This window comes from Mauremys mutica, chromosome 2, assembly GCF_020497125.1.
Source record: "Mauremys mutica isolate MM-2020 ecotype Southern chromosome 2, ASM2049712v1, whole genome shotgun sequence".
NCBI lineage: Eukaryota > Metazoa > Chordata > Testudines > Geoemydidae > Mauremys > Mauremys mutica.
In genome coordinates this window covers 288,145,570-288,173,297 of record NC_059073.1, presented here as the reverse complement: position 1 = coordinate 288,173,297, position 27,728 = coordinate 288,145,570, and the positions used below count along the sequence as shown (strand labels likewise).

General features: G+C 44.5%; 1 protein-coding gene across 1 annotated transcript in view; it reads left to right on the top strand.

Annotated features, from left to right (window-relative positions):
• The window catches only part of OBSCN (obscurin, cytoskeletal calmodulin and titin-interacting RhoGEF), a 301,099-nt gene that overhangs the window by 98,738 nt on the left and 174,633 nt on the right, over window positions 1-27,728 (top strand). The window contains 10 exon segments of the mRNA XM_045004158.1: window positions 7,239-7,505; window positions 8,403-8,515; window positions 9,291-9,444; window positions 13,762-13,928; window positions 14,729-14,828; window positions 17,206-17,472; window positions 18,684-18,953; window positions 20,305-20,571; window positions 24,912-25,178; window positions 26,810-27,076. Of these exon segments, the coding sequence (XP_044860093.1) occupies window positions 7,239-7,505; window positions 8,403-8,515; window positions 9,291-9,444; window positions 13,762-13,928; window positions 14,729-14,828; window positions 17,206-17,472; window positions 18,684-18,953; window positions 20,305-20,571; window positions 24,912-25,178; window positions 26,810-27,076 (2,139 nt within the window).

Genomic DNA, 27,728 nt, shown 5'->3' with positions numbered 1-27,728 from the left:
TGAGCCCTTATGTAATGGTCCAGATGTGAACTTGGCAAGTTCTGCTGAATTTGGATATGGTGTTCTGGCTCATGTCTGTATCTAGTGTGTACACATGAAATCCATAGAGCTAAGAGTTCAGCAGTGAGAAATATTCTTAACGGGACCAGAAACCCTGGGAAACTCACCTGGCTTTGCATTTTGTTAAAATTCAAAACTCAGATGATCTTTGTGGAAAGGTTGAAAACCTTGGGGTGAGTTTTTGACCAAACCCAGGCCAGTTTATGGCTTTGCCGTGAAATCCTGTGAAATTTGTGGGTTTCAGTGATTTCAGTGGAAAGCCGGGTGTAGTTCAGTCTTGCGGAGGTTTTGGGTTTGTTCAGACCCAGAGTTTAGACGTTGCGAACGGACATGGATCAAAAGCAAAGCAGCTGCTGCGAAACATCTGTAAGGCGTCTGGCCTTAGAGCAGCTTTAGCTAGTACAGATCTCAGAGTTATAAAGTGTGATGCTTCCCAGGGGTACCCAGGGTTGTGAGGTACCTAGCTAAGACCAGCCCTTAGCGTGCGGGAGTCTTGTCTGTGCCTGCTGTGGATCAGCTCCCTGAAACCACTGGCCTCTGCCTGGCGTTGCCTGCCAGGCCTCTGCAGGCCTCGTTCTCTCTGTGCAGGTTAGCGAGAGGCACACTCCAATCTTCGAGACCTCTGAGCAGCCCTCTGCAGGGCCCAGCCCCTGTTCCACTGGACCCACAACTCTTAGACCTGCTATTCCCAAAGTACACAGCTGTCTGTAAGATTCAACTCAACACACGACACACAAAGATGTGTAGTGAAAACAATAATAAGTTTATTATCAAAGAATATGGATTCTAGAGAGAGAAAGTCAGAATACTGGAACCAAACGGTTACATACAAAACAAATCATAACACACTTCACTTTCTGGACCCTAAACTTAACTAGCAAAGCATTCCCCTATCCCCAGCAAAATAGCTTACCCATGTCCTTTCCCCAGCATTTCCAAGCCCACTGGCAGCTTGTCCTCACAGATGGAAGGAATGAGGTTGTACCTCTGTACCCCTTTGTTATGCCCCCAGAAGTTCATTGTCCTTATTTGTAAACAGGGCTCTGCCCTGCTGGTTCACATCTTCCTGTATATTTCCTTTCTTAGAAGATTTCACAATCAAAGGTATCAGAAATTGATGACCAAGCGTATTAAAAAAAAAGCCACGGCTGTGTAATCTCTTTCACACACTGTTTCTATAGTTTCTTCCTCTTCAGAGTTTTTCTTGCTGTCCTCCGACAAGAGGCACTGTTTTAATATCCAGATACAGGGTAGTTATCAGCTCTGGTGGCAGCTGCTCATCCTACCTCCACCAAACTGATTAGGCCTGGGAAACAGCAGAATCTGGCTGTGATGAGGAAGATAAAAAGTACCAACCAGGCAGTTAGAGGGCAGGGATATTTAGTGGGTCCATGAGCTGTAGAATGATAATGAACAAAATGTATGCAGTACCTGTTGTTTCTGCAAGTACCATATATCTTATTTTAGAAGCTGTCTTTCTTCAGTAGTTTAACTTTTACAATTCAAGTTGTAGGCGAAGGCAATTAAATACAGTAGAAGGCATCCTTCTTTGAAGCAGCTTTTGATATGTTACCAGGAGTATATTGAGTTTTACAGGCTTTGAGATTTTAGCATCACTTTAGTTCCCTTGACCTGTATTTTTTTATTTTATTGAGAATACATTGGAAAGGGAAACATTGTCAAATCAAACTTGGCTATTACCGCCCACCCCTGTCCTGATATTTCACACTTGCTATCTGGTCACCCTAAGTCACATAACCATATCATGCAGTGCTTGCAACCCATGCAGTGTAACTTTGGAATAATACAGGACAACTTGTATGTGAAACAACTTTAAATAAAAGTGAAACTGACTAGCACGTGTTCATTGCTCAAGCTGCCATAAATTTATAAATCACATATATAGAGTTGCGTGAATGCATCGCAATGAATTTGTCTCCTTTTCCTGCTTTTAGTACATCTGCTAGCAAATAGTGGTTGCCTCAAATTTATTCATTATTAAAAGAAGGATTTTTTATTTGAAATGTTATATTTTGTTAACTTCGAAGATTAATCTTCAACACACCTATTCATTAAGGGGATGTACAACATAATAGAGCAGCCAGTACACATGCACAAATATTTGGTACATGGTATTCCAAGTTTGAATTTTCTGTGTTAGTTGTGGTTGTTCACATCAATCACATGACATTACACTGTTTTTAACTGGATGAACATTATTCTTTGCAATTAGGTTTTCAGCATAAATGCAAGGGAAAGGATGGTCTTGTATTTATGACACTGGACTAGGATTTAGGAGATTTTGCCTTTGATTCTACCATAGACTTTCTGTGTGTGAGCCTGAGCAAATCATTTAATCTCATTTGCCTCAGTTCCTCATCTGTAAAATGAGGATAATAATCCTTGCCTTGTCTAAACAGATTGTGATCTATTAGAGATAGCAATTGTTTCTTGCCATGTGTATGCACAATGTAGCACAGTGGGGCCCTGATCTAAGTTAGGATGTATACACACTCTAATAATACAAATTATAAATAAGCATAAAATATTTGGAAATTCATGAACACTTTCCATGAACGCTTGTAAGGTTAAACTTAACCTTCATGTTCCATGGGCATTTGTGCTAATATACTTAGATTACTTGCATGTTCATAGGGAAAACCCTACACAAAAACAGTGAGAATATGGACAAAGTAAATTCACATTTAAATTAGAGCAGGAATTGATATAAATAGTAGGCAGTAAATTAGGTATTTAAAATTCTTTCAATTAAAATAATCTCAGGCATTGTTAGTAACATTTGAAAATCTATTTTTTAAACATTATTAGTACCTTTTTAAAACTAAGCAACCTTTAACCTGAGTGTCACTTTGATATTTATAATGTACAAACAGCATTTAGGACACTTAGAAAACCTGTACTATGGAATTTAGCTATAACTCAAGAAGTTATGTACAGAAATCCCCAGCCTTCTGTCTTAATTGTACTAGACTGTTTGGCTGGGTCCGTGCCCATAGTAAATGTAAAATATAATACAATATTATACAGAGATGTAGAATGCAGTGGAACACAATACACTCTGCTTCTCTGTCATCTTTCATGCAAGGTGCCTGAAAACACTTTGCCCTTTATAGGAAACATTCGGCATTCCTTCCAACAAGGCTGTCTGTCACTTCCAAATTGATGAATTAAAAACAAAACAGCTCTGGCACCCCGATCACTGCTTATATTGTAATGGCTTGGCTACTTTTAATTGCTGCAACAATTGTTTTCCTCATTAGGGTTTTGCATGCTTTGTGCTATGCAAGGCTAATTTCACGTCTCTTTTTTTAACTTCCCATTCTGAAGACAAGAGGGGATTTCTGTGCCAGATGATTTTTTTTCCCTTGTGCTTCCAATACATCTAGCTGCATTTTCATCACTTAGTTATTCTTAGCTTCTCTGCATGAGATAGCCCTAAATAGGGGTGTTAATGGTTACAGATTAGTGAGTGCTGGAACTGAATGCACAGTGAGATTTAAGATGTACAAGGTGATCTGAAACAAACTGTGACTTTATAAAGGGAAATGGAGGGGATTCTCTTTGCATATGATCAGCCCTGCTTTCTTTATAAGAAGGCACAGGAAAAGGTGCCCATCCCAAGAAAATCTCAGCTATATGGTATGCAATATTTATAAGAGTCATACAAGTCAGAATGCAAAGATTATAAGTCTAATTCTGATATCATGCTGATTTTACACCAAAGCCAAGATTTTAAAAAGTAGTGGCCTAAAGTGACGCTCCTAAATGGATATTCAGGCAGCTAAATAAATGTCCTGATTTTTAAAAGTGCTGGATAGAGCTGTGCGAACGAGTGATTTAATTTGGGTAGAAAAGAAACCAACTGTTTTGATACTTTTGAGGAAATCAGAAATGTCAGAAAAATTTCATTTTGGGTTGAACAAAATTTTTCATTGTGAGCATTTTACGAACAACGGAGGAAATGAAGGGCTGGATCTATGAGAAGCTGCTGCTGGTGGTGGTTACTGCTCGACCACCCTTTTTATCCAATTGCCCAGTGGTTGGAGCACTCAACTGGGATGTGGGAGAACTGGGTTCAAGTCCCTGCACCAGAGTAGGGTTTTGAACCTCGGTTTCCCACAACCCAGGTGAGGTCCCTGACTTCTGGGCTATTAGATATAAGGATGGCAACTACCTAGCTCCTGATTCTGCATTTTTTGGCCAAATTTTTTTCCAGCCAAAATGTTTTTGCCCAGCTCTAGTGCTGCACACCTAACAGTTCATATTGAAGCTTTTAAGTGCTTAGTAGTCTTGAAAATTGGGGCACTTATTTAGATGCTTTGCATTGGGCTAAGAAGCTTGATTTTAGGAAGCCATTTTTAATAATCTTAATCTGCATTGATACCATTTGGCCTGATCCTGCTCTCATTTACACTAGTGCAAATGCAGAGGAGTAACCGTAAAGTCAATTGAGTTACACTATTGCAGGGTTTCTCAAAGAGGGGTCGCCGCTTGTGTAGGGAAAGCCCCTGGCAGGCCGGGCTGGTGTGTTTACCTGCCCTGTCCGCAGGTCCGGCCGATCGTGGCTCCCACTGGCCGCGGATCGCTGCTCCGGGCCAATGGGAGCTGCTGGAAGCAGCGCAGGCCGAGGGACTTACTGGCCGCTGCTTCCAGCAGCTCCCATTGGCCCGGAGTAGCGATCCGCGGCTCTGGCCAGACCTGTGGACAGGGCAGGTAAACACACTGGCCCGGCCCGGTAGGCACTTTCCCTACACAAGCATTGACCCCTGTTTGAGAAACCCTGCACTATTGTGAAAGCAGTGTGACAGCAGTAACTAGAACAGGGGTAGGCAACCTATGGCACGTGTGCCGAAGGCAGCACGTGAGCTGATTTTCAATGGCACTCACATTACCCGGGTCCTGGCCACCAGTCCGGGGGGCTCTACATTTTAATTTAATTTTAAATGAAGCTTCTTAAATATTTTAAAAACCTTATTTACTTTACATACAACAAATAGTTTAGTTTATATATTATAGACTTATAGAAAGAGACCTTCTAAAAACGTTGAAATGTATGACTGGCACGCGAAACCTTAAATTAGAGTGAACAAATGAAGACTCGGCACAGCACTTCAAAAAGGTTGCCGACCCCTGAACTAGAATATTAATATTGAGAGGGAAGATTGCAGATCTCTTGACATAATTCCAGCCTGTAATATTTTCTTTTAAAGTAACCCTTTAAAGGCGTTTCCCCAGATGCCTTCATGGGGGAGGATGTTCACAAAAGAAGAAATTTATGCCAGGCCTATCTTTACTATATGGCTGGAGGGCGTCTGCTGAGAACTTGCTCTGTTTCTTGAGTTGGTGTTTTTTGCTAATGCCTTCCCCTCCAGCTCATCTCCAGCAACCTAAGCACATTCCCTATCTGAAATGCTGAAGTATCTGTTGAACCAGAGGAAAGGTCATCACAGCAGCAGGCACACCGGGTTCTTTGGAAACATCTTTCAGCTTAAAGAATGAGAAACCATAGACGGGGGAGGGAATGGCTGTAAACTTAGATGAAGAGTCAAGGACTAATGCAGCCTAAGATTGAGGGAACGGAGTTCAGAATCTGTATCTGAGAAAGGGAAGCGACAGTGCAAACTCCAGGGAAAATGTCTTTTCTCCCCTCGTGGGGCATGGGCAAAGAATGTCCTGGGGGACATATCTTGTCTCGGCCTCAGTGGCCGTGGAAAAGATGCCTTGGCAGAGGAAACAGTGCAGTTCCATTGGACAGAGACTGAGTAAGATTTAGAGATTTGCTGTAGCTACTGCACATCCCCTGCTGTGTGGAGGAATAGGGCAGCAATGCACAGTAGGAAGGGCCAAAGGATCCATCACTGTATGGATTCTTTGGCTTTCTTCCTGAGGCAGAAGGGGTTGGTGCCTAGTTTCTGAAGCAGCTCCATGGAGCAGTTCCACAGTCACTCTGGAGCCCAGGGGGTGGAGTCCATCAATGGCAGGCGGATTTTGAGTCTTGAAGAAGACAGTGGACACCTAAGGGTATGTCTACGCTACCTGCCGGATTGGCAGGTAGTGATTGATCTATTGGGGATCAATGTATCGTGTCTCATCTGGACGTGGTACATCAATCCCTGAACGCACTCCCCGTCAACTCCGGAACTCCACCAGGGTGAGAGGCGGAAGCGGAGTTGACGGGGGAGCGGCGGCCGTCGATCCCGCGCCCCGAGGATGCAAAGTAAGTCAATCTAAGTCGATCTAAGATATGTCGACTTCAGCTACGCTATTCTCATAGCTGAAGTTGCGTATCTTAGATCGATCTCTCCCCCTCCCCCCAGTGTAGACCAGGCCTTTGAGACCCAGGCCCTAGTCATGACCATGGAACTGAGCACCCATGTGAACTCCTGGTAATGCTTGGATATCTGGATCCATATCTGAACTTTGTGGCTTGGGTTCATCTCTTCTGCAGACACATTAGAAGGTTGGACTATTCCCAATTCACCCTTGTGGAGTTTAAAGTTTTGTGAGTGTTTTATGGTTTTACTGAAGTTAACTATCCTATTTTTTTTCTGGTGTTTTAATCCATTTTTAAGGGTGATTCAGTTTTAAATACTAAATTGATCTTTCTAATTGATGGGCTGTTGGTGCTATATTCAGGGTAGGTAAAACTCCCCAAAAGCAAGGCTGGTTCAAGTGGGTGTCCTAGGTACTACACTCTGTACTGTGAGACTTTTTTATACAAATGTTTTACTCCTTCCTTTACCTGCTATTTTCGCCCCATAGTTTATCCTTTTTGGAATGCTGACAAGGACTGATTCATTGTTCCTTGCGCTCCCCCATCTGTCTGGTATACCTACCTGTTGTCTCTCATTTGTGTATGGCCTGTAAACTCTTCAGGTTAGGAACTGTTTCTTTGTTCCGTGTTGTACAGTGCCTAGCCCAGTGGGCTCCTGGTCCATGACAGAGGCTTTTAGGCACTACTGCAATACAAATAAATAACTAAAATTACCTTCTCTAGGGCATCTGGTACTGGCCAGTGTCAGTGAGTGGTTTGATTCACTTTTGTTTGTTTGTTTGAAGTGACTGATCTGCTACCTTTGCTCTGAGTGAGTGGGTGGAGAGGTTATCTTTGCTTCCAATGCAGTGTCTCCAACCCTTCAATATCGTTTGTTTTTCAGTGAGGCAGATCAAACTGGTGAAAGGCCTGCAGCCGCTGGAGGCCCGTGAAAAGGGGACTGCCACCTTCGAGCTGGAGCTGTCTCATGAGGACGTGGAAGGAAGCTGGATGAAGGACGGCCTGAAACTGAAACCAGGGGAGAACTGCCACATTAGCATCCTGGGGAAGAAACATTCACTGACACTTTCGTCCCTGAAGCTAGAAGACTCAGGCCTCATCTCCTTCAAGACAGAAGGCATCCATTCTTCAGGGAGGCTTATAGTAACAGGTATATACCCCTGCAGTGTGGAACTCCGCTTGGGATGTGTTCCTGTAGAACAGACAGTGCACGCCATAGGTTGACTGAGAGTGACCTAGTCCATCTGGGCATGTCTTTGATTAGTTGTTAATGCCGGAGGTTTTCAGAGCCGTGCGTGTCAGTATTCTGCAGTTCATGGCAAGTGGAGTCTGTACCTCGCTTCTGTATTTACTGTTGAGATGCACAAGAAAACAGCAGAGAAAGCTGATATAAACATACCCTTTCACACATCCCCACCTATTATTATGTATGATTGATGATTACCCGTTATTAAGTGCTGACAATTTGCTTGGTGCTGTCTAAGGTACCAAGTGAAGGCAATCCTTTCCCTTATTATGCATGGAACTCCCTTCTTGAGCAGGTCTCTCCTTTATTCAAATCCCTCCCGAAGACCCGCCTTTTCTCTGTTGCCTACCAGTAACTATAATGGTATAGATGTAGGGTAATTTATGACTGTCTTTAGATCTTTATATAGATAATGTATATGCTGTCGTTAAAGCTGTGTATAATCAGGATGCAGGTGATTGCCATTTGTCCACCTTGCTTGCTTGCTTGTTCCTTGTCTGTATCTGAATGTCATGGCAGGGTCTTTGTCTTCCTTTTTATTTATACGGTGCTTAGCACATTCTGTCTGCTACCAGGAACAAATAATAATTAATAATAATGACATTATGTACTGAATAAATTAAATATGGGCTGTGAGCCAATGGCAGAATACGCAAAACTATTTTTTTCTTTTTTTTCCCTTTTTTTTTTGCTTAAAGGATATAGTAATCACTTAAGATATATCCTATTTATTGATTATTCTCTGAGTCTTGTGCGCCTACCAAACCCAATCCTCCTCTTACTGTATTTTCTTTTTGGCAGAGTTGCCTGTGAAAATAAGCAAGCCTTTGGTCGACATCAAAGCTCCTGAGAAGTCTAAGGTGACATTTGAGTGTGAGCTCTCCAGGCCTAATGTGGAGGTCAAGTGGTTTAAGGTACAACACTTAGCAGACAATAACGTCTTCATTTCTCATTTAAGGCCTGATCCAACTTCTCCTGAAGTCAGTGGGCACCTTTCCATTAACTTCAAAAAGAGATGGGTATGGGCTGTTACTATGCAGCTCTGGTTATCCAACATTAACCCAAACTCCCGTTTTCTTTATCTGTGAGCTCATACAGTCTGCCTTACCTCTGTCTAGAATGTTTACTTACTAATCTTTAAGGGTGTTTTCATGGAGGTAGTCCCAAATTTCAACTTCTCTGGAATTTACAGTAAACTTGCAGATTTTTGGTGCTTTTATGTAAGGCTTGTTGATGACTATTGGTCCAATCTCCTGACTCATTTAACCACGAGGCATGTTGTCAAATTGTTACAATACGGGACTGGGATCCAGGATTCTTGGGTTCTATTTGCACTCCTGGGCATGTTAGATCGCCTCTCCTGGGCCTCAGTGCATCCTTTTGTAAAATGGGGACCATAGTGACAAGTCTCAGAGTGGTGGGGTGAGGCTTAATTATTTACTGTTTGTGAAGTGCTTTGAGGCCCTCGGATGAGTTCCAGTTCCTCAAAGTTTTAAGCACATGCTTAAGTCCATCCCTATTTGGTGATGCAGTCACACATGTGCTTAACTTCAATCATGTGCTTAAGTCCCATTGACGTAAGTGAGACATAAGCATGTGTATAAAGTTAGGTACGTGTGAATGCTTCGCTGAACCAAGGCTTATATAAGGGTAATAAGCGATTATCCTGTTTTGGTTTTTGCCTTCTAGAATGGATCTGAGCTCCGGCCAAGTAAAAATGTGGCAATCATTTCCCAGGAAATTAAGAGAAGCCTCATTATTCACAAGTGTGACTATGATGACCAAGGAACCTATGTATGCGATGCAGCTGACGACAAGAGTTCTGCTACCCTTATAGTCCATGGTATGTTTGACAGACAGAGGAAGTGTTCCCTCTTTTGGAGGTGTATTTGCATTATCTGACAGCCAAATCACAAAGTGCTTCCTAGGTGATTTCTGCCTCGTTCGGTTTTCTCTTCCGTAGGTACTTTTGCAAGTAAGTGCCAACTTTTTCTTCCAGGGCTCATGGCTATTTATCTTTTTTCTTATTCTGTTAAACTTTGTTTATTGATTTTTATAATAACCAATAAATTATGACAAGCGTTTGGCAAGAGACCAGATACAGTACTGCTTGGTAGAGAGCCATGGTCAAATGGTTAGAACTCCCAGGTTTTAGTTCAGACTCTACCATTAATTCAGTGAGACTTTGCCAGAGTCAGGAGTGGATAAAACTAAGCTGGGATAACAGTATTTGCCCCTCTTTAAGCTACAAATGCTAAGATGGGAAAATAAAATCTCATGCTTCATTGGCTTAGCTTACTGCCATAGGTGTCAAGACTGGATTTTGTCCTCTGTGTACAGCAGTGCACAACTGCTGAGGATTGATAGAATTTCTCATCTTCCTCTGAAGTTTCAGGTCTTAGCAGTGCTGAAGGAGGGTTTTGAACTGTGTGGAGTAGCGGTTTGGGCTATAATCAGTTATATTAAAATATAGCATAACAGCCATTTTTTGTTTCCTGTTCTATGCTGCCATTCGGCAGCCACTCAGGTCAAGTTGCAGAAATGTTTTTAGAAAATGTCCCTTTCCTGCTCACCCTTTCTTCTTAGAATTATAGAATCATTGAATATCAGGGTTGGAAGGGACCTCAGGAGGTCTCTAGTCCAACCCGTGCTCAATGCAGGACCAATCCCCAACTAAATCATCCCAGCCAGGGCTTTGTCAAGCTTGACCTTAAAAACCTCTAAGGAAGGAGATCCTACCACCTCCCTAGGTAACCCATTCCAGCGCTTCACCACCCTCCTAGTGAAAAAGTTTTTCCTAATACCCAACCTAAACTTTCCTCACTGCAACTCGAGACCATTACTCCTTGTTCTGTCATCTGGTACAACTGAGAACAGTCTAGATCCATCCTCTTTGGAACCCCCTTTCAGGTAGTTGAAAGCAGCTATCAAATCCCCATTCATTCTTCTCTTCTGCAGACTAAACAATCCCAGTTCCCTCAGCCTCTCCTCATAAGACATGTGCTCCAGCCCCTTAATCATTTTTGTTGCCCTCTGCTGGACTCTTTCCAGTTTTTCCACATTCTTCTTGTAGTGTGGGGCCCAAAACTGGACCCAGTACTCCAGACGAGGCCTCACCAATGTTGAATAGAGGGGAATGATCATGTTCCTCGATCTGCTGGCAAAGCCCCTACTTATACAGCCCAAAATGCTGTTAGCCTTCTTGGTAACAAGGGCACACTGTCGACTCAGATCCAGCTTCTCGTCCACTGTAACTTCTCTGCAGAACTGCTGCCTAACCATTCGATCCTTAGTCTGTAGCAGTGCATGGGATTCTTCCATCCTAAGTGCAGGACTCTGCACTTGTCCTTGTTGAACCTCATCAGGTTTCTTTTGGTCCAATCCTCTAATTTGTCTAGGTCTCTCTGTATCTGTTCCCTACCTTACACCATATCTACCACTCCTCCCAGTTTAGTGTCATCTGCAAACTTGCTGAGAGTGCAAACCACGTCATCCTCCAGATCATTAATGAAGATATTAAACAAAACCGGCCCCAGAACCGACTCTTGGGGCACTCCGCTTGATACCGACTGCCAACTAGAAATAGAGCCATTGATCACTACCCGCTGAGCCCAACAATCTAGCCAGCTTTCTATCCACCTTATAGTCCATTCATCCTGCCCATACTTCTTTAACTGGCTGGCAAGAATACTATGGGAGACCATATCAAAAGTTCTGCTAAAGTCAAGGAATAACATGTCCACTGCTTTCCCCTCATTCACAGAGCCAGTTATCTCCTCATAGAAGGCAATTAGGTTAGTCAGGCATGACTTGCCCTTGGTGAATCCATGCTGACTGTTCCTGATCACTTTCCTCTCCTCTAAGTGCTTCAGAATTGATTCCTTGAGGACCTGCTCCATGATTTTTCCAGGGACTGAGATGAGGCTGACTGGCCTGTAATTCCCTGGATACTCCTTCTTCCCTTTTTTAAAGACGGGCACTACAGTAGCCTTTTTCCAGTCATCTGGGACCTCCCCTGATCGCCGTGAGTTTTCAAAGATAATGGCCAATGGCTCTGCAATCACATCCTCCAACTCCTTTTGCACCCTTGGATGCAGCGCATCCGGCCCCATGGGCTTGTGCTCATCCAGCTTTTCTAAATAGTCCTGAACCACTTCTTTCTCCACAGAAGGGTGGTCACGTACTGCCCAGTGCAGAAGTCTGGGAGCTGACCTTGTTCGTGAAGACAGAGGCAAAAAAAGCATTGAGTACATTAGCTTTTTCCACATCCTCTGTCACTAGGTTGCCTCCCCCATTCAGTAAGGGGCCCACACTTTCCCTGATCATCTTCTTGTTGCTAACATACCTGAAGAAACCCTTCTTGTTATTCTTAACATCTCTTGCTAGCTGCAACTCCAAGTGTGATTTGGCCTTCCTTATTTCACTCCTGCATGCCTGAGCAATATTTTTATACTCCTCCCTGGTCATTTGTCCAATCTTCCACTTCTTGTAAGCTTCTTTTTTGTGTTTAAGATCAGCAAGGATTTCACTGTTAAGCCAAGCTGGTCACCTGCCATATTTACTATTCTTTTTTCTTGAGTTAGAGGTTTGGATTTGTTGCTCTTTGGAGGCTGGTTCATTTACATATAAACAGAAATATAATCACAGGCAATTCTGAGATTAATGCAGGCTGTATGAGGTACTTCCTTTTGGGCAGTGAAAGGCTCCGATAAAATCAACAGGGCTAGATTCAGAGCTGGTGTAAATGATTGCAACTCCACTCATGTCAATGGAATTGCGCAAGTGCTTACAGAAGAGACCTGATTCTGATTTCACTAGACCGTAACACAGAAGTGACGTCATGAAGTTACAGAAACACCTGCTGACTTTAGAACTAGGCCTCAGGGCTTAATTTGGGTTAAAGAGTTCCAATGATGGTGACCTCTCTAAGTGGAAATTATGTTTTTTATTGTGGTTGTGAAACGCAAACAGAGGCTGTGGCCAGGCACAAAGAGGACGGTGCAAAGACAGCGCTGAAGAGCTGCCTGTGCTCTCTCCCAATGCTGGGACTTGCTGTGTGTCAGTCCAGTCCCCTGGCATAACTTATGTTGCTCTAACTTGTATTGGCTGCCATTGGCCCACAGGGGCTGTTCTGGGGGCCGTGGATCTAGGGTGACCAGATGTCCCGATTTTATAGGGACAGTCCTGATTTTTGGGTCTTTTTCTTATATAGGCTCCTATTACCTCCCACCCCCATCCCGATTTTTCACATTTGCTGTCTGGTCACCCTGCCTGGATCTCCAGGTTTCAGGGAAGCCCTGTCCATGCCCACTTTCATTGGACCACACCCCTTGCAGTAGCTGCAGAAAGGGGGTGGTGAAGGAGCTATTATGCTGGCTCTGCACTGCTGGGGGATTCCCCATCACCACCATACTGAGTTGGATCATCCCATAGTTGACTATGCCATGTTCAGGGCTGCTTTACACTAGCATTGCACAACAGCCACAGCACAACCAGGAGCAGGGCCTGTGTATTTAGCAAGTGACTGGTTAAGACACCCATTGGCATGGTATCAGTTTCCTCGGCTTGCTCCACTAATGCTTGACTTTCCCCTGACTGTCGAGGAGAACCATCTTAAAAGTTAACACTTAGTTGATTAAGTTTTCTTGGTAGATGAATCCTAGGCTCCTCCTGAGAGTATTAATCATGACAAATCACCTATGATAATGTGAACTTTCCAGCTGTTGTTTCTGAGAGAGGAATAGGTTGAGGTGGTTGATAGAAACCCGGCTATTACGGTGTCTTTAAAATAAAACACTTTGAGGAATTCTCAGTGGCCAGGGCAGATTGGAAAAGGCCTCAGATGAATCATACTTAACTGGCCATATCATATGTTAGGGCCAAAATTTGCTTTAGGACCAAATTTTATCCTATTATATGCAAAACCTTGCCCTAGGAGTGCATAGCTACTTTTATGAAGTCACTGGTGATTCAACAGACACATACAAGGGTAAAATGTGTCTATTATGCTGTGGAAGGATTTGTACAGAGGAAGTCAGGCAAGTGTGGATTAAAACACAAGCTATAATCACATTTTTTCATGGGGGACTATGTGAAAAATAAATCAACTTCATAAAGTTATGGAGGAACCAAATATAAACATGTCTCTTTGATCCCATAGTTCGAGATATCAAGATTATTAAACCACTGGAAGATGTGGAAGTGAATGAAAAGGAGAGTGCATCTTTCACCTGTGAGATCTCGCATGATGAAGTCCAAACGCAGTGGTACAAAAATGACAACAAACTGAGGGCTGGAGACAACATTAAGATGCGTCAAGAAGGTAGGGTGCAAAAATAGGGTGTTGCATGCCATATTGTTAATGGGTATGTGGCAGAGAAAAGTGGGAAGAGGAGCAGAAGGTGCTCTGAACTTTGTGTGCTTTGAACACAGAGAACTGACTCTTGGAATCTACTTGAGAAGTTACAGCTTGTAGTATGTCCTGCTGTTCTAGTGCCATTGTCAACTGCAACTAGGACTGGAACTGCAGTGTAGTGGCAACATGACCTGCTTGCAATAGATCACTTGCCTTCACGGCACTCCAAGGCAGAAGCAATGCACTTGGTTCCTTGAGGGAGTGAGCCATTACCTAGCATTGATTGACTCTGGAAGCAGCCGTGTCCAATCTTCTCCAGCTAGGGTGCCTATCACTACACAAGAGGGGCTTTCAGTTTCTTGAGATAGAAAAAGGGGAAATGTATGGACGTGTGAGAGAGAGACTCCAGAGGAGTCCAACCACCCCCAGAATTAAATAATTCTAAGTACAGTTCAGTCCCTCGAAGGCACAAGGATTTGGGTTGGAGTTAGAGTGTGTGATAATGTACCTGTGTCTGCCTAGCCATATTCAAGATGGAAATTCAGAACAGGGGAGCCATTACAGTCCTATAGGGAGTCAACTTTACTTTTCTAACCACTACAGGAATGTGCACTTCCTGTGTCTTGGGGGATTCACCACTGTCAAAAGTGGCTATCGGTCTGTTAGAGCTAATGGAATAGTGCTTGCTTATACCAGTAGCATTTAGGCTCAGAAGATAAAACCATCTTCTCACAGTGGGTTATGTATGCCTGTGTTTTTATTCACAGGAAAGACCTATGCATTAGTTTACAGAAGTGTCCATGTGGAAGATGCTGCGGAGATCAAATTTGTAGCAGAAAAGGCAGAATCTCGAGCGCAACTTAGAGTTAAAGGTAAGTCTAACAGTAATGACAGCATTGTTAAAACAGTTTTTTGTAATAAAGTAACCAGCTCCCATTGACTTCAGTGGGAATATGAACAGGAAAAAACGTAACACCACTGTCTGGGTTTCCCTGTACAAAGAATCAGCCTCGCTGCTGGGTGTTTACCTTTGCTAAATAACATACAAGGCTTCCTCTCGATATGGACAATTTTTTAATTCCTATTTTTAGACGAAAGGAGCCATGTTTAGATTTCTGGGAAAATGTTCTTTTGAGAAGGCATCCCCATTTCTGTCTTGTGAGCAGTCTCCCTTACAGCTTTACACTTAAGTTGTGTGACAATGTGTCAGGCTGGGCCGCTGCAAGAGGGTAGTCCTATTGGGTTCCGGGAAGTGGGCGGGCACAAGGGAGGAGCCACTGGACCCGAGACGTAAATAAATACGGGGGACAACAAAACCAAAAATAAGGACAGGCATGCAGGTCAAAGGGTCATAAGTAGGGAACCTGAAAGGGACACCAAGCAGAAAACCCCAGACAGCACCCGCTGCTCCTTGAAGGTGTCAGGCGAGCCAGCAAACGCTGCCCAGGGGATCTCTGCCCAGATACGTGAACGGAGAGAGGAGTGGAGGTGGGCCCCACAGTTGCAGAGCACCCCCTCAGCCAACATCCTCTCCTTGGGGTTAGAGAGGGCCACTTTGGCCATCGCTAGGAGGAGGTTGATGAGGAGGTCTTGCGACTTCGTGGGGCCATGGAATGTGCCTAGATAAGAAGGTGAGGGGAGAAGTGCAGCCAGAACCATAAAAAAAGGTTCAAGAGGACCTGGAACAGGGGCTGCAACCCAGCGCACTCAAGATAAGAATGCGCCAGGATCTCCCTCACACCACAGAAGGAACGGGCATCTGGGATAGGAGTGAACCATGCCAGATAGATGCCCATCCTCATGATGCCATGGAGGAGCCACCAATTAATATCCCCGGTGGGCCGTGGGACCAACGTGGAATATAGACTGGCCCATCAGGGTTCCTCACCCTCAACAGGTGGCAATAGGTCCCGCCACTTAGTATTGGGGCAGGACACGAGGGTGAGGAAATGGAGAGTATGGAGCACGAGTGTGTACAGATGTGCCCTTGGCACAGTTAGGAAGCAAACTGGCTGCAGGTTGTGCAGCCGGCTCGAGGCATGTGTGTGGGGGGGAGGTTGGCTGGGGGAGCTCACAGGGCATGGGCCTGATGAAAAGATCTGGAGGGCCCGGGGTGAGGGATGGGCAGGGAACACCCTCCCACAGAACCCGCTTGAGGTAAACCCGAGAGACGGGCAACAAGGCTGCCCTCACCTCCTGAAGTATGCGCAGGGGAGTTCAAAGGGTGGAGAGCCCCAGGCACTGAGAAAATGCCAGGGGATCCATCCTCTCTCTCTGGTCATAGTCCAGGAGGTCTCAGATTCTGGTAACTCCTGCCAGGACCAACCTCTGGCGCATCGAGGGGGATGCAGGAGGGTGGTGGAAGGCAGGTAGGTTAGCCTAGAATGCCAAAGGCCCTTTTCCCTATAAGCTGAGAAGGGGTTACCTCAGGTCAATTAGGGACACCGGACTCTGATTAAGGGCTGCCCGAGGCCTTTAAAACCCCCTCCTCTGGTGAGAGGAGATGGAGGAGAGACAAGTTGCCGCAGAGCTAGCGGCAGCAGGGAGATAGGCTTCTCCAGGCTGAGAGGCTGCTCTCCTCCCGGCAAGGGACACAACCAAAGCTGAATGCCTGTTTAGGGGAAGGGCTGACTCCCCATTGCCAGCTACAGGACAGCAGCCTCCCAGCGAGAGGGCAGGGAAAGGTACCCCGCTTTGTTTTGTGTTTGTAAGTTGATTTTTTTTTCTTGTTTGGTGGAGGAGCATTTCTTGGGCCTGCCCGGAGGCCTATCTCGAAAATACTGACACAGGGAGGGAGACAAACACTGTCCAGCATGGGGTTGATTTACCCCAGGCCCTAACACCGCCAAAGGGGGAAGTGCTAAGTCCAGCAAGACAGAGGAGGCCCCTGCCACAGTTGTATAGAGAACTTTAATGTCTGATTTAAAAGGCAAGTTCTGAGGGAGAAGGGAGGGTGGCCTCATAGTTAATGCAGTGCAGTGGGACTCAGGAAATCTGGATTCAGTTCCCACCTCTGCCACTGACTCCCTGCACAACCTTGGGCAAGGTATTTAGCCTCTGTGTACTCCAGTTCCCCATTGGTATAATGGGGATAATAATGCTTCCTTTCTCCAACTCTTTTTCTAACGGTGTGTGCAGTGGGGTCCCAATCATTTCCAAATAATTGATGATAATGAAGGAAATGTTACTAATGAGTTTCATCTGGCACCGTCCAGTACAGCCACACTGTTTTTTATTCCACCTCCTTAGAACTACCGGTAAAATTTGTGAAGCCTCTGCGGGATAAGATTGCTATTGAGAAGCACCGGGGTGTCCTGGAATGCCAGGTGTCTCGCCCTACTGCCAAAGTTAAGTGGTATAAGAAGAACGTTGAGATTCTTCCCAGCCAGAAATATGAGCTGGTGAGTGACAGTGTCTATAGGAAACTCATCATCAACGACGCCGAGTTTCAGGATGAGGACGTTTACACATGTGATGCTACTGATGACACAAGCAGTGCTCATTTCTATGTTGAAGGTACTGGGCTATTTTCTTTCAACTTATTGGAGGGAGAGTGGATAGTTCCAGAAAGTATTTGAAATGTAATCTACAAATGTAACTTAAAAAATTATCAAAAATGCTAATTATTTCTGCAACCCATTGGCATTGCTTTCCCCTAGGATTTTGGGGGCAGGCGCATCCAGGAATATGAACTTGTGATCTGTCTTCCCCAAGGAAGTGGTAGAATCCCCATTCTGGAGACCTTTACAATTAGAGTGGAAAAAGCCTATTGTAGGGAATAATTCTGCTTTTGCAGTGGGATTTCAACTAGATCCCCGACATGTTTCCCATCACTGATGTCTTTAATTCTATGAACCTTCTATTTTGATTTATATTTCTTGGTTTCTGATAACAGAACAGAAAGGATGGTCTTGTGGTTAAGGAATAGGACTGCAAGCCAGGAGACCTGGACTCTCTTCTGGCTTTTGTCACAGGCTCGCTGTCTGACCATTCACCAGTCACATGTTTTGCCATATATAAAAAGGAACCAATAATATTTACCTACCTGACAGTTCTGTGAGGCTTCATTCACTAATGTGTGTTAACTTTCTTGACCTCTCTGGGCATGAAGTATTATAATTAACATGAAAAAGTCTGTTCCTAAATGCATGGTCTAACACAGCATTTCTTAAACAGGGGTCCGCAAGCCCTGCTGATCAACTCCTCCTCCTCCGTCCCAGCACCTCCTGTGCACCAGGGAACAGCTGTTCAGTGCCATGCAGGAGGCACTGGGAGGGAGAGGGAGGAGTGAGGACAGGACGTGTTTGCAGGAGGGGGTGGAATCATGTCCAGGGCTGCCAGCCCCACTGATGGGGGGGGAGGGAGAGCTCAGTGGTTTGAGCATTGGCCTGCTAAACCCAGGGTTATGCATTCAATCCTTGAGGGGGCCACTTAGGGATCTGGGGCAAAAATCTGTCTGGGGATTGGCCCTGCTTTGAGCAGGGGGTTGGACTAGATGACCTCCTGAGGTCCCTTCCAACCCTGATATTCTATGATCAACTCCTCCCCCTCCCCACAGTGCCTCCTGCACACCATAGAACAACTGGTCCCCAGTGTGCAGGAGATGCAGAGGGGGAGGAGTGCAGATGGGGCACGCTCAGGGGTGGGGGTGAAGGTTCTCAGGTTGCTAAAGTTTTGAGAACCATTGGTCTAACATATTCCTCTTCTTGCTTTCTACCTCATCCCAGAGCAATCCATTAATATTGTAAAGGAGTTAACTGATGTGGATGTGACAGAGCCTGCAGAAGCCAAGTTTGAATGCGAGATCTCCATTCCATCGGTGAAGCCCCCGAAATGGTCTTTGGGTGGAGAGGTCTTACAGACTGGCAGAAACGTTACTATAGAGCAAGAAGGCACCATCCATCGGCTGATTCTATGGAAGACCAATTCTGACATGACAGGCACCATTCAGTTTGCAATTGGCAAATCAAAATCCACAGCAAACCTGCTTGTGAGAGGTAATTTGATGTGCCCTGGATGTGAGAATTAATTAGAGCATGGCCCAGGCTCCTTCAGAACCTTCTCTCACTCACCCAAAAATAATATCAGCCTAACTTGCAACTATTTTCTATATAGTCTCTATCATTTGGAGTCTTTAAACTGAGATGTCTTTCTAAAAGATATGCTGGAGTTCACCCACAAGTTAAGTTTAATGCAGGAATCAGTGAGTGAAATTATATTGTCTGTGTTACCCGGGAGGTCAGATTAGATGATCACAAGGGAACCTCTGGCTTTAAAATCTATGAATCTAAAACCAGGACAGTGACAGTAAGATCCCATAAGGTGGATACTGATTCATACCCTGGCCCGGCTTGCCCCGTATCCTGTCTCCTACAGTGGCCCATACCAGAACTTCGGAGGAACTGTACAGAACAGGGCCACAATGTCTTCCACTCTCAGCTTCTGGTAGTCTATATCCTCGATACTTCCTGCTTTGGGTCAGGGGCAGCAATAAAGAAGTACTAAGAGAGGCTGTTCCCAATGTGTTTTGACTCACCCAAGCACAGGAAAAGGCTGAAACCTTCCAGTAAAACCTCTTGCAGGTTGTAGAAAGGAAAGGTTTCCCTAGGAAGGCTAGAAGAGGTATGGTACAGGATTTGATCCAAACCCCATTAAAGTCAATGGAAGCCCTTTCATTTACTTGTGTGGGCCTTGGATCAGGCCCATCGTACTTTTCATACAGGACTGGGCATCCTTGAGTTCTAATTCTGACTGAACTTCTCTGAGGTCATGGGCGAGACCCCCCCACCTCAGCTTCCCTAGCTGCTGCTGCTGCTTCAGTAACTCACGTGGATGTTGTGCAGCTTAATGTGATGATGTTTGTAAAGTGCTTTGAAACTGAAATGTGTTTGTGTGCCATAAGTGCTGAGTATAATTTAGATAAGCTTGGTTAGAGCAGCCACATTTTTGTAGATTCTAGTGGAGAAAAAGCTCCCAGTCTTTTGAACTTAATTTTTCCATATGCTAAATATCCTGGGCTAAATCCTGACGTCCCCACTCAGCCCTTATTTAGACAAAATAATTTTGCTGAGTAATAAACAATGCATCAAAACTTTCAAGATTTGGCCCTGCATTTGGTATCCTGCATTTGGTGGTAAATATATAACAATCCCTTTGGGAATCGTAGCATCGGCAGAAATCCCTGGTGTAAATTACCCTTCGTATCTTCCAGGTTGCTCCTTAGCAAGTCAAACCTCTAACAGAAATTCAGAGTGGCCCTTATATTAACTGAAGTTGATTACAGATCAAATTGCACCTCTTTTTTCAGATTGTTCTTATCTGTTCCTCCTTCACACCCCTCTTTTACAGATATTAACGTGCAGATTACCAGAAAGTTGGAGGATAAGACTGTCTTAGAACGCCATTCAGTCGTGCTGTCCTGTGATTTTAGGCCTTCTCCAAAGGTCGTAGAGTGGTTCAAGGGCCACACCCTCATTGAGCCCTCTGACAAATACAAGCCCAAGTGGGAGAAGCATACAGCGGAACTCAAAATTCTGAAACTGACACCTGAAGATTCCGGCACATACAAGTGCCGAGCAGGAAATGCAGAAACCAAAGCCACGCTGACAGTGGAAGGTATGTGGTTTGCAGCGGGGATGGCTTTCTCATTTGCCCAGCTCATATCTCTATGGTTTGATAGGCACCTTTGGCTTTGCAGATTCTCTGCTTTGGTTTCTTTTGTTGACTGCAGTGAAATTCTCACATTTCTCCTCTGCAAGTTGAATATGTAAATAATCATTAGGGAAAAGTGCTATTTTTCAAAATCATTGTAGGGCGTGTTAATGGTGCTGTGGGGCTAGTCCAGCAGACAGAAGTACAGTTCTTATCCATAGAACAGGAAAATCATGTACAGGAGCAGAGCCTGTGCAATGCGCTGGCAGATTGCACGTGATCTTGTCTTTCTAGTGGCTAGTCCGAGGGACTAGAGTAGTCTGATACTTGCAGCTAACAAAGTCTCTTTTAATTCAAGTCCTAGGGGCTCTGTTTTGGGTCCTGATGGTCCTAGGCTTTATCCCAATGACCAGTGCAGTGTCTGTTTATATGTGCCACAGCAGGGGTGGCCAACTTGAGCTGGAGAAGGAGCCAGAATTTACCAATGTACACTGCCAAAGAGCCACAGTAACACGTCAGCTGCCCCCCATCAGCTCTCCCCACCCCTGCTCCCAAAGCCTCCCGCCCATCGGCAGCCCCGCCAATCAGCACCTCCCCCTCCCTCCCTGCACCTCCCGATCAGCTGTTTCGTGGTGTGCAAGAGGCTGGGGGATGGGGGGAGGAGCGAGGGCATAGCAAACTCAGAGGAGGGGGTGGGAAGGGGTGGAGTGGGGGCAGGGCGTGTGGCAAAGCCAGGGGTTGAGCAGTGAGCACCCCCCGGCACATTGGAAAGTTGGCGCCTGTAGCTCCAGCCCTGGAGTCGGTGCCTATACAAGGAGCTGCATATTAACTTCTGAAGAGCCGCATGTGGGTCTGGAGCCACAGGTTGGCTACCCCTGTGCCATAGGTTCATTATTCAAGAAGTACGGGCTCTGGAGACAAAGTGGCTGAACTGGAGGAGCTATGGGAGACAGAGGTAGATAGACGAGACTTTCTGGGACACAGTAGTGCAGTCCCACACTCAGTCTGAGTGCTTCAGTGCTGTGGAGGAGGAGGAAAGTCTCAGGGAAGGAGAACATCAAGCTGGAATGGAGGGAGATTATCCCATAATTGGGAACCCTCCTTTCAGATGACGTTGTGATATCCTCTCACACTGAGGATTCCCCTGGCGGGGCAGCTCTTAGGAAGAGAGAGGTAATAGTAATGGGGGATTTGGTTATTAGAAATATAGATAGTTGGGTTTGTGGTGACTGGGGAACTGCATGATGAATTGCCAATGGACAGTGGAGGTGCTAACGGAGCACTCAAGAAGACAAGTCCGTTGCGGAGAAGCTAAATGAATTCTTTGCAGGAGTCTTCATTGCAGAGAACATGGGGGAGATTCCCATACCTGAGCCATTTTTTTAGGTGACAGATCTGAGGAACTGTCCCAGATTTGAGATGTCAGTAGAGGAGGTTTTGGAACAAATTGATAAACTGAACAGTAATAAGTCACCAGGACCAGATGGTATTTACCCAAGAGTTCTGAAGGAACTGAAATATGAAATTGCAGAACTACTAACGGTGGTATGTAACCTATAGCTTAAATCAGCCTTGGTACCAGATGACTGCAGGATAGCAAAGGTAACACCAATTTTTTAAAAAGGCTGTAGAGGCGATCCTGGCAATTTACAGGCTGGTAAGCCCAACTTCAGTACCCACGCAAATTAGTTGAAACTATAGTAAAGAACAGAAATATCAGACACATAGATGAACACAGTATGTTGGAAAAGAGTCAACATGGCATTTGTAAAGGGAAATCATGTCTCACTAGTCTGTTAGAATTCTTTGAGGGGGTCAACAAACATGTGGACAAGGGTGATCCAGTAGATAAACTATACTAGGACTTTCAGAAAGCCTTTGACAAGGTCCTTCTCCTTAAGCAAAGTAAGGAGCCATGAGTTAAGAGAGAAGATCATGTGAATCATTAACTGGTTTAAAGATAGGAAATAAAGGGTAGGAATAAACGGTCAGTTTTCACAGTGGAAAGAGGTAAATAGTGGGGTCCCCCAAGAATCTCTCGGGGACCAGTGCTGTGTAACATATTCACAGATGATGTGGAAAAAGGGGTAAACAGTGAGGTGGCAAAGTTTGCAGATGGTACAAAATTACTCAGGATAGTTAAGTCTGAAGCTCACTGGGAAGAGTTACAAAGGGGTTTTTCAAATCTGGGTGACTGAGCAACAAAATGGCAGATGGAATTCAGTGTTGATAAATGCAAAGTAATGTACATTGGAAAACATAATCCTAACTATACATACAAAATTATGGGGTCTAAATTAGCTGTTACCACTCAAGAGAGAGATCTTGGAGTCATCGTGGATGGTTCTCTGAAAACGTCTGCTCAATATTTAACAGCCATCAAAAAAACTAACAGAATATGAGCAATGATTACGAAATGAATAGATAAGAAGACAGAAAATATCATAACGCCACTATATAAATCCATGTTATTCCCACACCTTGAATATTCCATGCGGTTCAGGTTACCCCATCTTCTAGAATTTGAAAAAGTACAGAGAAGGGCAACAAAAATGATTAGGGGTATGGAACAGCTTTCATATGAGGATTCAAAAAATCTGGGACTGTTCAGTTTAGAAGAGAGGGGATATGATAGAGGTCTATAAAATTATGCATGATATGGAGACAGTGAATTTACTCTTTCACATAACAGACGAACCAGGGGCAACTCAATGGAATGAATAGGCAGCTGTCGGTTTAAAAGAAACATAAATACTTTTTCTCTCAATGCACAGTCAACCTGTGGCCAGGGAATGTTGTGAAGGCCAAAAGTATAAAAGGGTTAAAAAAAATTAAATAAGTCCACGCAGGGCAGGTCCATAAATGGCTATTAGCCAGGTTGGTCAGGGGCACAGTCCTATGCTCTTGGTGTCCCTCAGCCTCTGACTGCCAGAAACTGAACAACAGGGGATGGATCACACGGTAATGGCCTGGTTGTGTTCATTCCCTGTAAAGCATCTGGCACTGGCCATTATCGGAAGACAGGATACTGAGCTGGACCATGGCTCTGACCCAGTAAGGCCGTTCTTGTGCTTTCATCATGCTTCCTCAGCAAGGTGCTTCATTCCTGACCTGGAGGTGCAACCTAGGGTAACTCATTATCTCTCTCCAGTCAGCACTTTGTCTATGAAACTGCAGTCTTGGGTGATCGTTGTGATTTTTTTCAGGGGGAGGAATGTGGCACCTTTCCACTAACAATGGAAATTAGGCCTGCGATTCATTTCAGATAGGCCATTGAATAGCCATATAGCCATCACTTGATAACAGCTAGATGCTACTGACCAGTATCAGATTCGTACTAGTGGCTTACAGGTTAAAGGTTCCATATTGCCAATCAGTCCCCTTAATCAGCCAGTCCTGCGACAAAAAACATTTCAACAATCTGTTGGCTATAAGGAAGGTGGACTTCTAGTTAAGCCGCTGGTCTGGAACTCAAAAGAAAGGGGTTCAAGTCCCATCTCTGTCACAGACTTCCTGTGTGACTTTAGGCATGTCACTTGATCCTTGTATATGTCAGTTCCCCATCTGTAAAATAGGGTTAATTAAATTTTCTTTCTTGCACTCTTTGTCTGCCTTGTCTGTTTGGAGTGTAAGCTTTGTGAAGCAAGGGCTGATTGTTTGTGTGTGTGTGTGTGTGTGTGTGTGTGTGTGTGTGTGTGATGTACCTAGCACAGTGGGACCCAGATCTCAGTTGGCACATTTAGATGTAATAATACTATTACTTTATAATTTGTGGCTATGCCAGGTGGGGGAGGGGAGAGGTCCTATCATTTGAGAAGGACTTAATTATTTTTTAATTAAAACAGTTTTGTATATTGCAAGGAGAATAGATGGTGCTGCACAATAAGAGAGGTGGGTTTTGCATTAGATGCCTTATTGGGCTCAATACAAGAGTGACTAGGTGCAATGTAACACCCTGTGATATACAGGAGGTCAGAATTGATGATCTATTGGTCCCCTGCTGGCCTTAAACTCTGTCAGATCTGTGATTGTGTTAATCATAGAATATCAGGGTTGGAAGGGACCTCAGGAGGTATCTAGTCCAACCCCCCTGCTCAAAGCAGGACCAATCCCCAGACAGATTTTTTGCCCCAGTTCCACAAATGGCCCCTTCAAGGATTGAACTCATAACCGTGGGTTTAGTAGGCCAATGCTCAAACCACTGAGCTATCCCTTAATTCATTTTAGTAATTATTTATCATCATTGTTGTGATTATTTATTTATTTGTTTGTTTATTTATTTGTGCAACTTTGGTTTCTTGCAGCCCGGCAGGTGGCGATAACCAAACACTTGCAGGATGTGGAGACCGAGGAAGAGAGCTGCGCTGTCTTCTCCTGCGAGCTGTCCCATGATGACGAGGATGTGGAATGGCTACTGAATGACACCGTCCTCTACACCAACAGCTGTAATGAGATCAAGAAGATCGGCAAGTGCCACACTCTGACACTGAAGCAAGTCACGCCAGACGATGCAGGAACGGTGACTGTCAAGACGGAGAAGGTGTCGGAAAGTGCTCAACTGAAGGTGAAAGGTGGGTAATGGCCTCAATCCTATATAATCATTTAAGAATGTAAATAAGAAATGGAAAAGAGTTATTCAGTTGTCTCGTCCTTTCCCTGCCAGTGCATTGTAGCTCCCTATAGGCCTTCTATACCCAGAATGTGAGTAGTTAATGAACATGGATCCTACCTCTTCCCTTAGGTGTGAATTTTGTAGTCCAACTCAAGTTATTAGGAAATTTGACCAGATATCCTGCCAAATATTTCCCTTGTTCAGCATTATCCTGTTACTTCTCACTGTTGTAACCTGGATCACGCTGAAGAACTCTTTCCTCTGCTGAATGTTACCTTCAGAAACCTATAGATGATTATCTTGTATTGGCCTTTGATTATTTTTAGCTAAACTCCAGTGTGTATCTAATAGGGCACAGCAGACCACTCCTTCCTTTCAATAAACCTATTCTGGAATTAGACTGTTTCAACAGCAAGGAAATATTTTGTCATGGTTATGTATGGATCTTCGGCGAGAAGACAACAGAGGGAAAAGCTGGAACTGAAGATTCTTTAAGATTTAGTCCCCAATTCCCTTCAGAGAATCTGAGATTTTCTCCCCTCTTCATGTCCCCTTCAGAGAGTCTGAGGGATTTACTTCCCAAGTCCCCTCAGAGATGCTGAGGACTTTACTCCCCCATCCCCTCACAGTCTGCCAGACATTGTTCTGTTTTTCTATACACAAAGAGCAAACATGCACTTTTAGACAAAATGTGCTTTAAATTAGATTAAGGAAAATAACAAGGTGTTGGAGGGGGAAGTAGAATCTCCATGAGAGAGAGCACAGTGTGTTTCTCTCCTGCTGCTAACATGCTGCATTAAGTATAGAGTGACATGCAATCTCCCCAGCAAGGGGGGGAAGGGTGGAAAAATAAAAGTCACATCCTTTTCTCTGGGGCTCATTTTCTTTCTAAAACACAAACTCAAAACCACAACCAGTCAACTCACAGTAATGGGTATTAACTACCGGAACTCTTTCCAGCTTCAGCCAATTGGGAGGGGACACGGCCTTCCCTTGCGTCGGTCCTCCCTGGCTACAATGGTGAGACCGACAACCCTAAGTCTCTCCTGTTGGCTACCCCTGCTTTATAGCTGGCTTCCTGTAGGACATGACATGCTTGCTCCGAGTCATGTGCCCTGTGGCTACAACTTCCAGTTTTAAAGGGCCCAAGGGCCATAATAGGTCCATTGCTGGTGTGCACATGTACCCCAAGGCCCAGTTACAGGCACTGTACTGTAGAGAGAAATATGAATCATAACAGCCACAGTACACCACAAGGAGCACCACGATTCCGTGGGACCTCAGCACTGCAAGTGTCTGCCTGTGGCATGGAGATGCGGATCAGCTGCTCCCACTCATCTCTACACCTCTCCTCCCGCAACAAAGGGGTTATAAAAATGGTGGTTCCCCTCCCTCCAAAATATATTCCAGGGACATGAGGTGTGAGAGTCCCTTCGATTCCATGTATATATGGTCATGGCAGCACTGAGCCTGACAAGGGTTTGATTAAGCCCTCTTTAAGCAACTGGAAAGTAGAGCAAGTTATTTAGTCTGAATGTCCTGGGTTTTTTTCTCCCTCTCTCCCCCTCGCCCCCAATTAATTTCCTTCAGAGAAGCCCATCATCTTCATGAAGGCCTTGGATGATGTCGTTGGGGAGGAGCGTGGTGTGATCACACTGGAGTGCGAGGTCTCCAAACCAAAGGTCAAACCCATCTGGAAGAAGGACAATGTGGAGCTCACCCCTGGTGACAAGTATGAGCAGATGCAAGCTGGGAAAACACTGTGTCTCATTGTTCACCATCTGAACAAGAATGATGCCGGTTTATACACATGTGATATTGGCACTGACCTTGCCAAATCACGAGTCAGTATTCAGGGTAGGTGCAGCTGAAAACAATGGTGCTCTTTTAAATGGTGCTATAAATGAGTGCTGCATGCTTCTACTCTTTGAGTCACATATTCTCCTTCATGAGGCACAGTAGTCTCCACTTAAAATCAATATTTATCAGTAGTTACCAAATGATACATTGATGTCTCTGCAATCACAGTTATTCTCTATTCTAAGCATAGGGAAAAATCATGACATCTCAAATAGCATTGAATGGTACCTGTTGGAAGCTCATAACATTTTAGTGGCAGACATTGTAGACCTGTAAATTTATCAAGAACTTTTTTTGCTCATTTTCTTCCTAGATAAGGCATATTTTATGGCTAACTTTCATAAGATGGCCAATGATTTCTCCTCCTATTTATCATTCGTTTAGTTTATGAGGCATTTGGTATAGCAGAGGTGCAGATTGCTGCACACCTCTCTGCTGGGTTCAGCTGTTTACTGGACTGAGCTATGGAGCAAATCCTTCCGAACCTTCTATGATTAATAAAAATGATGAGCCAAAATGACTGACAAAATCCTTAATAAAAATATTGATCATACATATGCACGCAAAGGAAGAAATATGGGTTTCTTTAAAGAAAATAACATGGAGTTTAACATAGATCAGATGTTAACTTAGAGTCTATTCTGGGGAA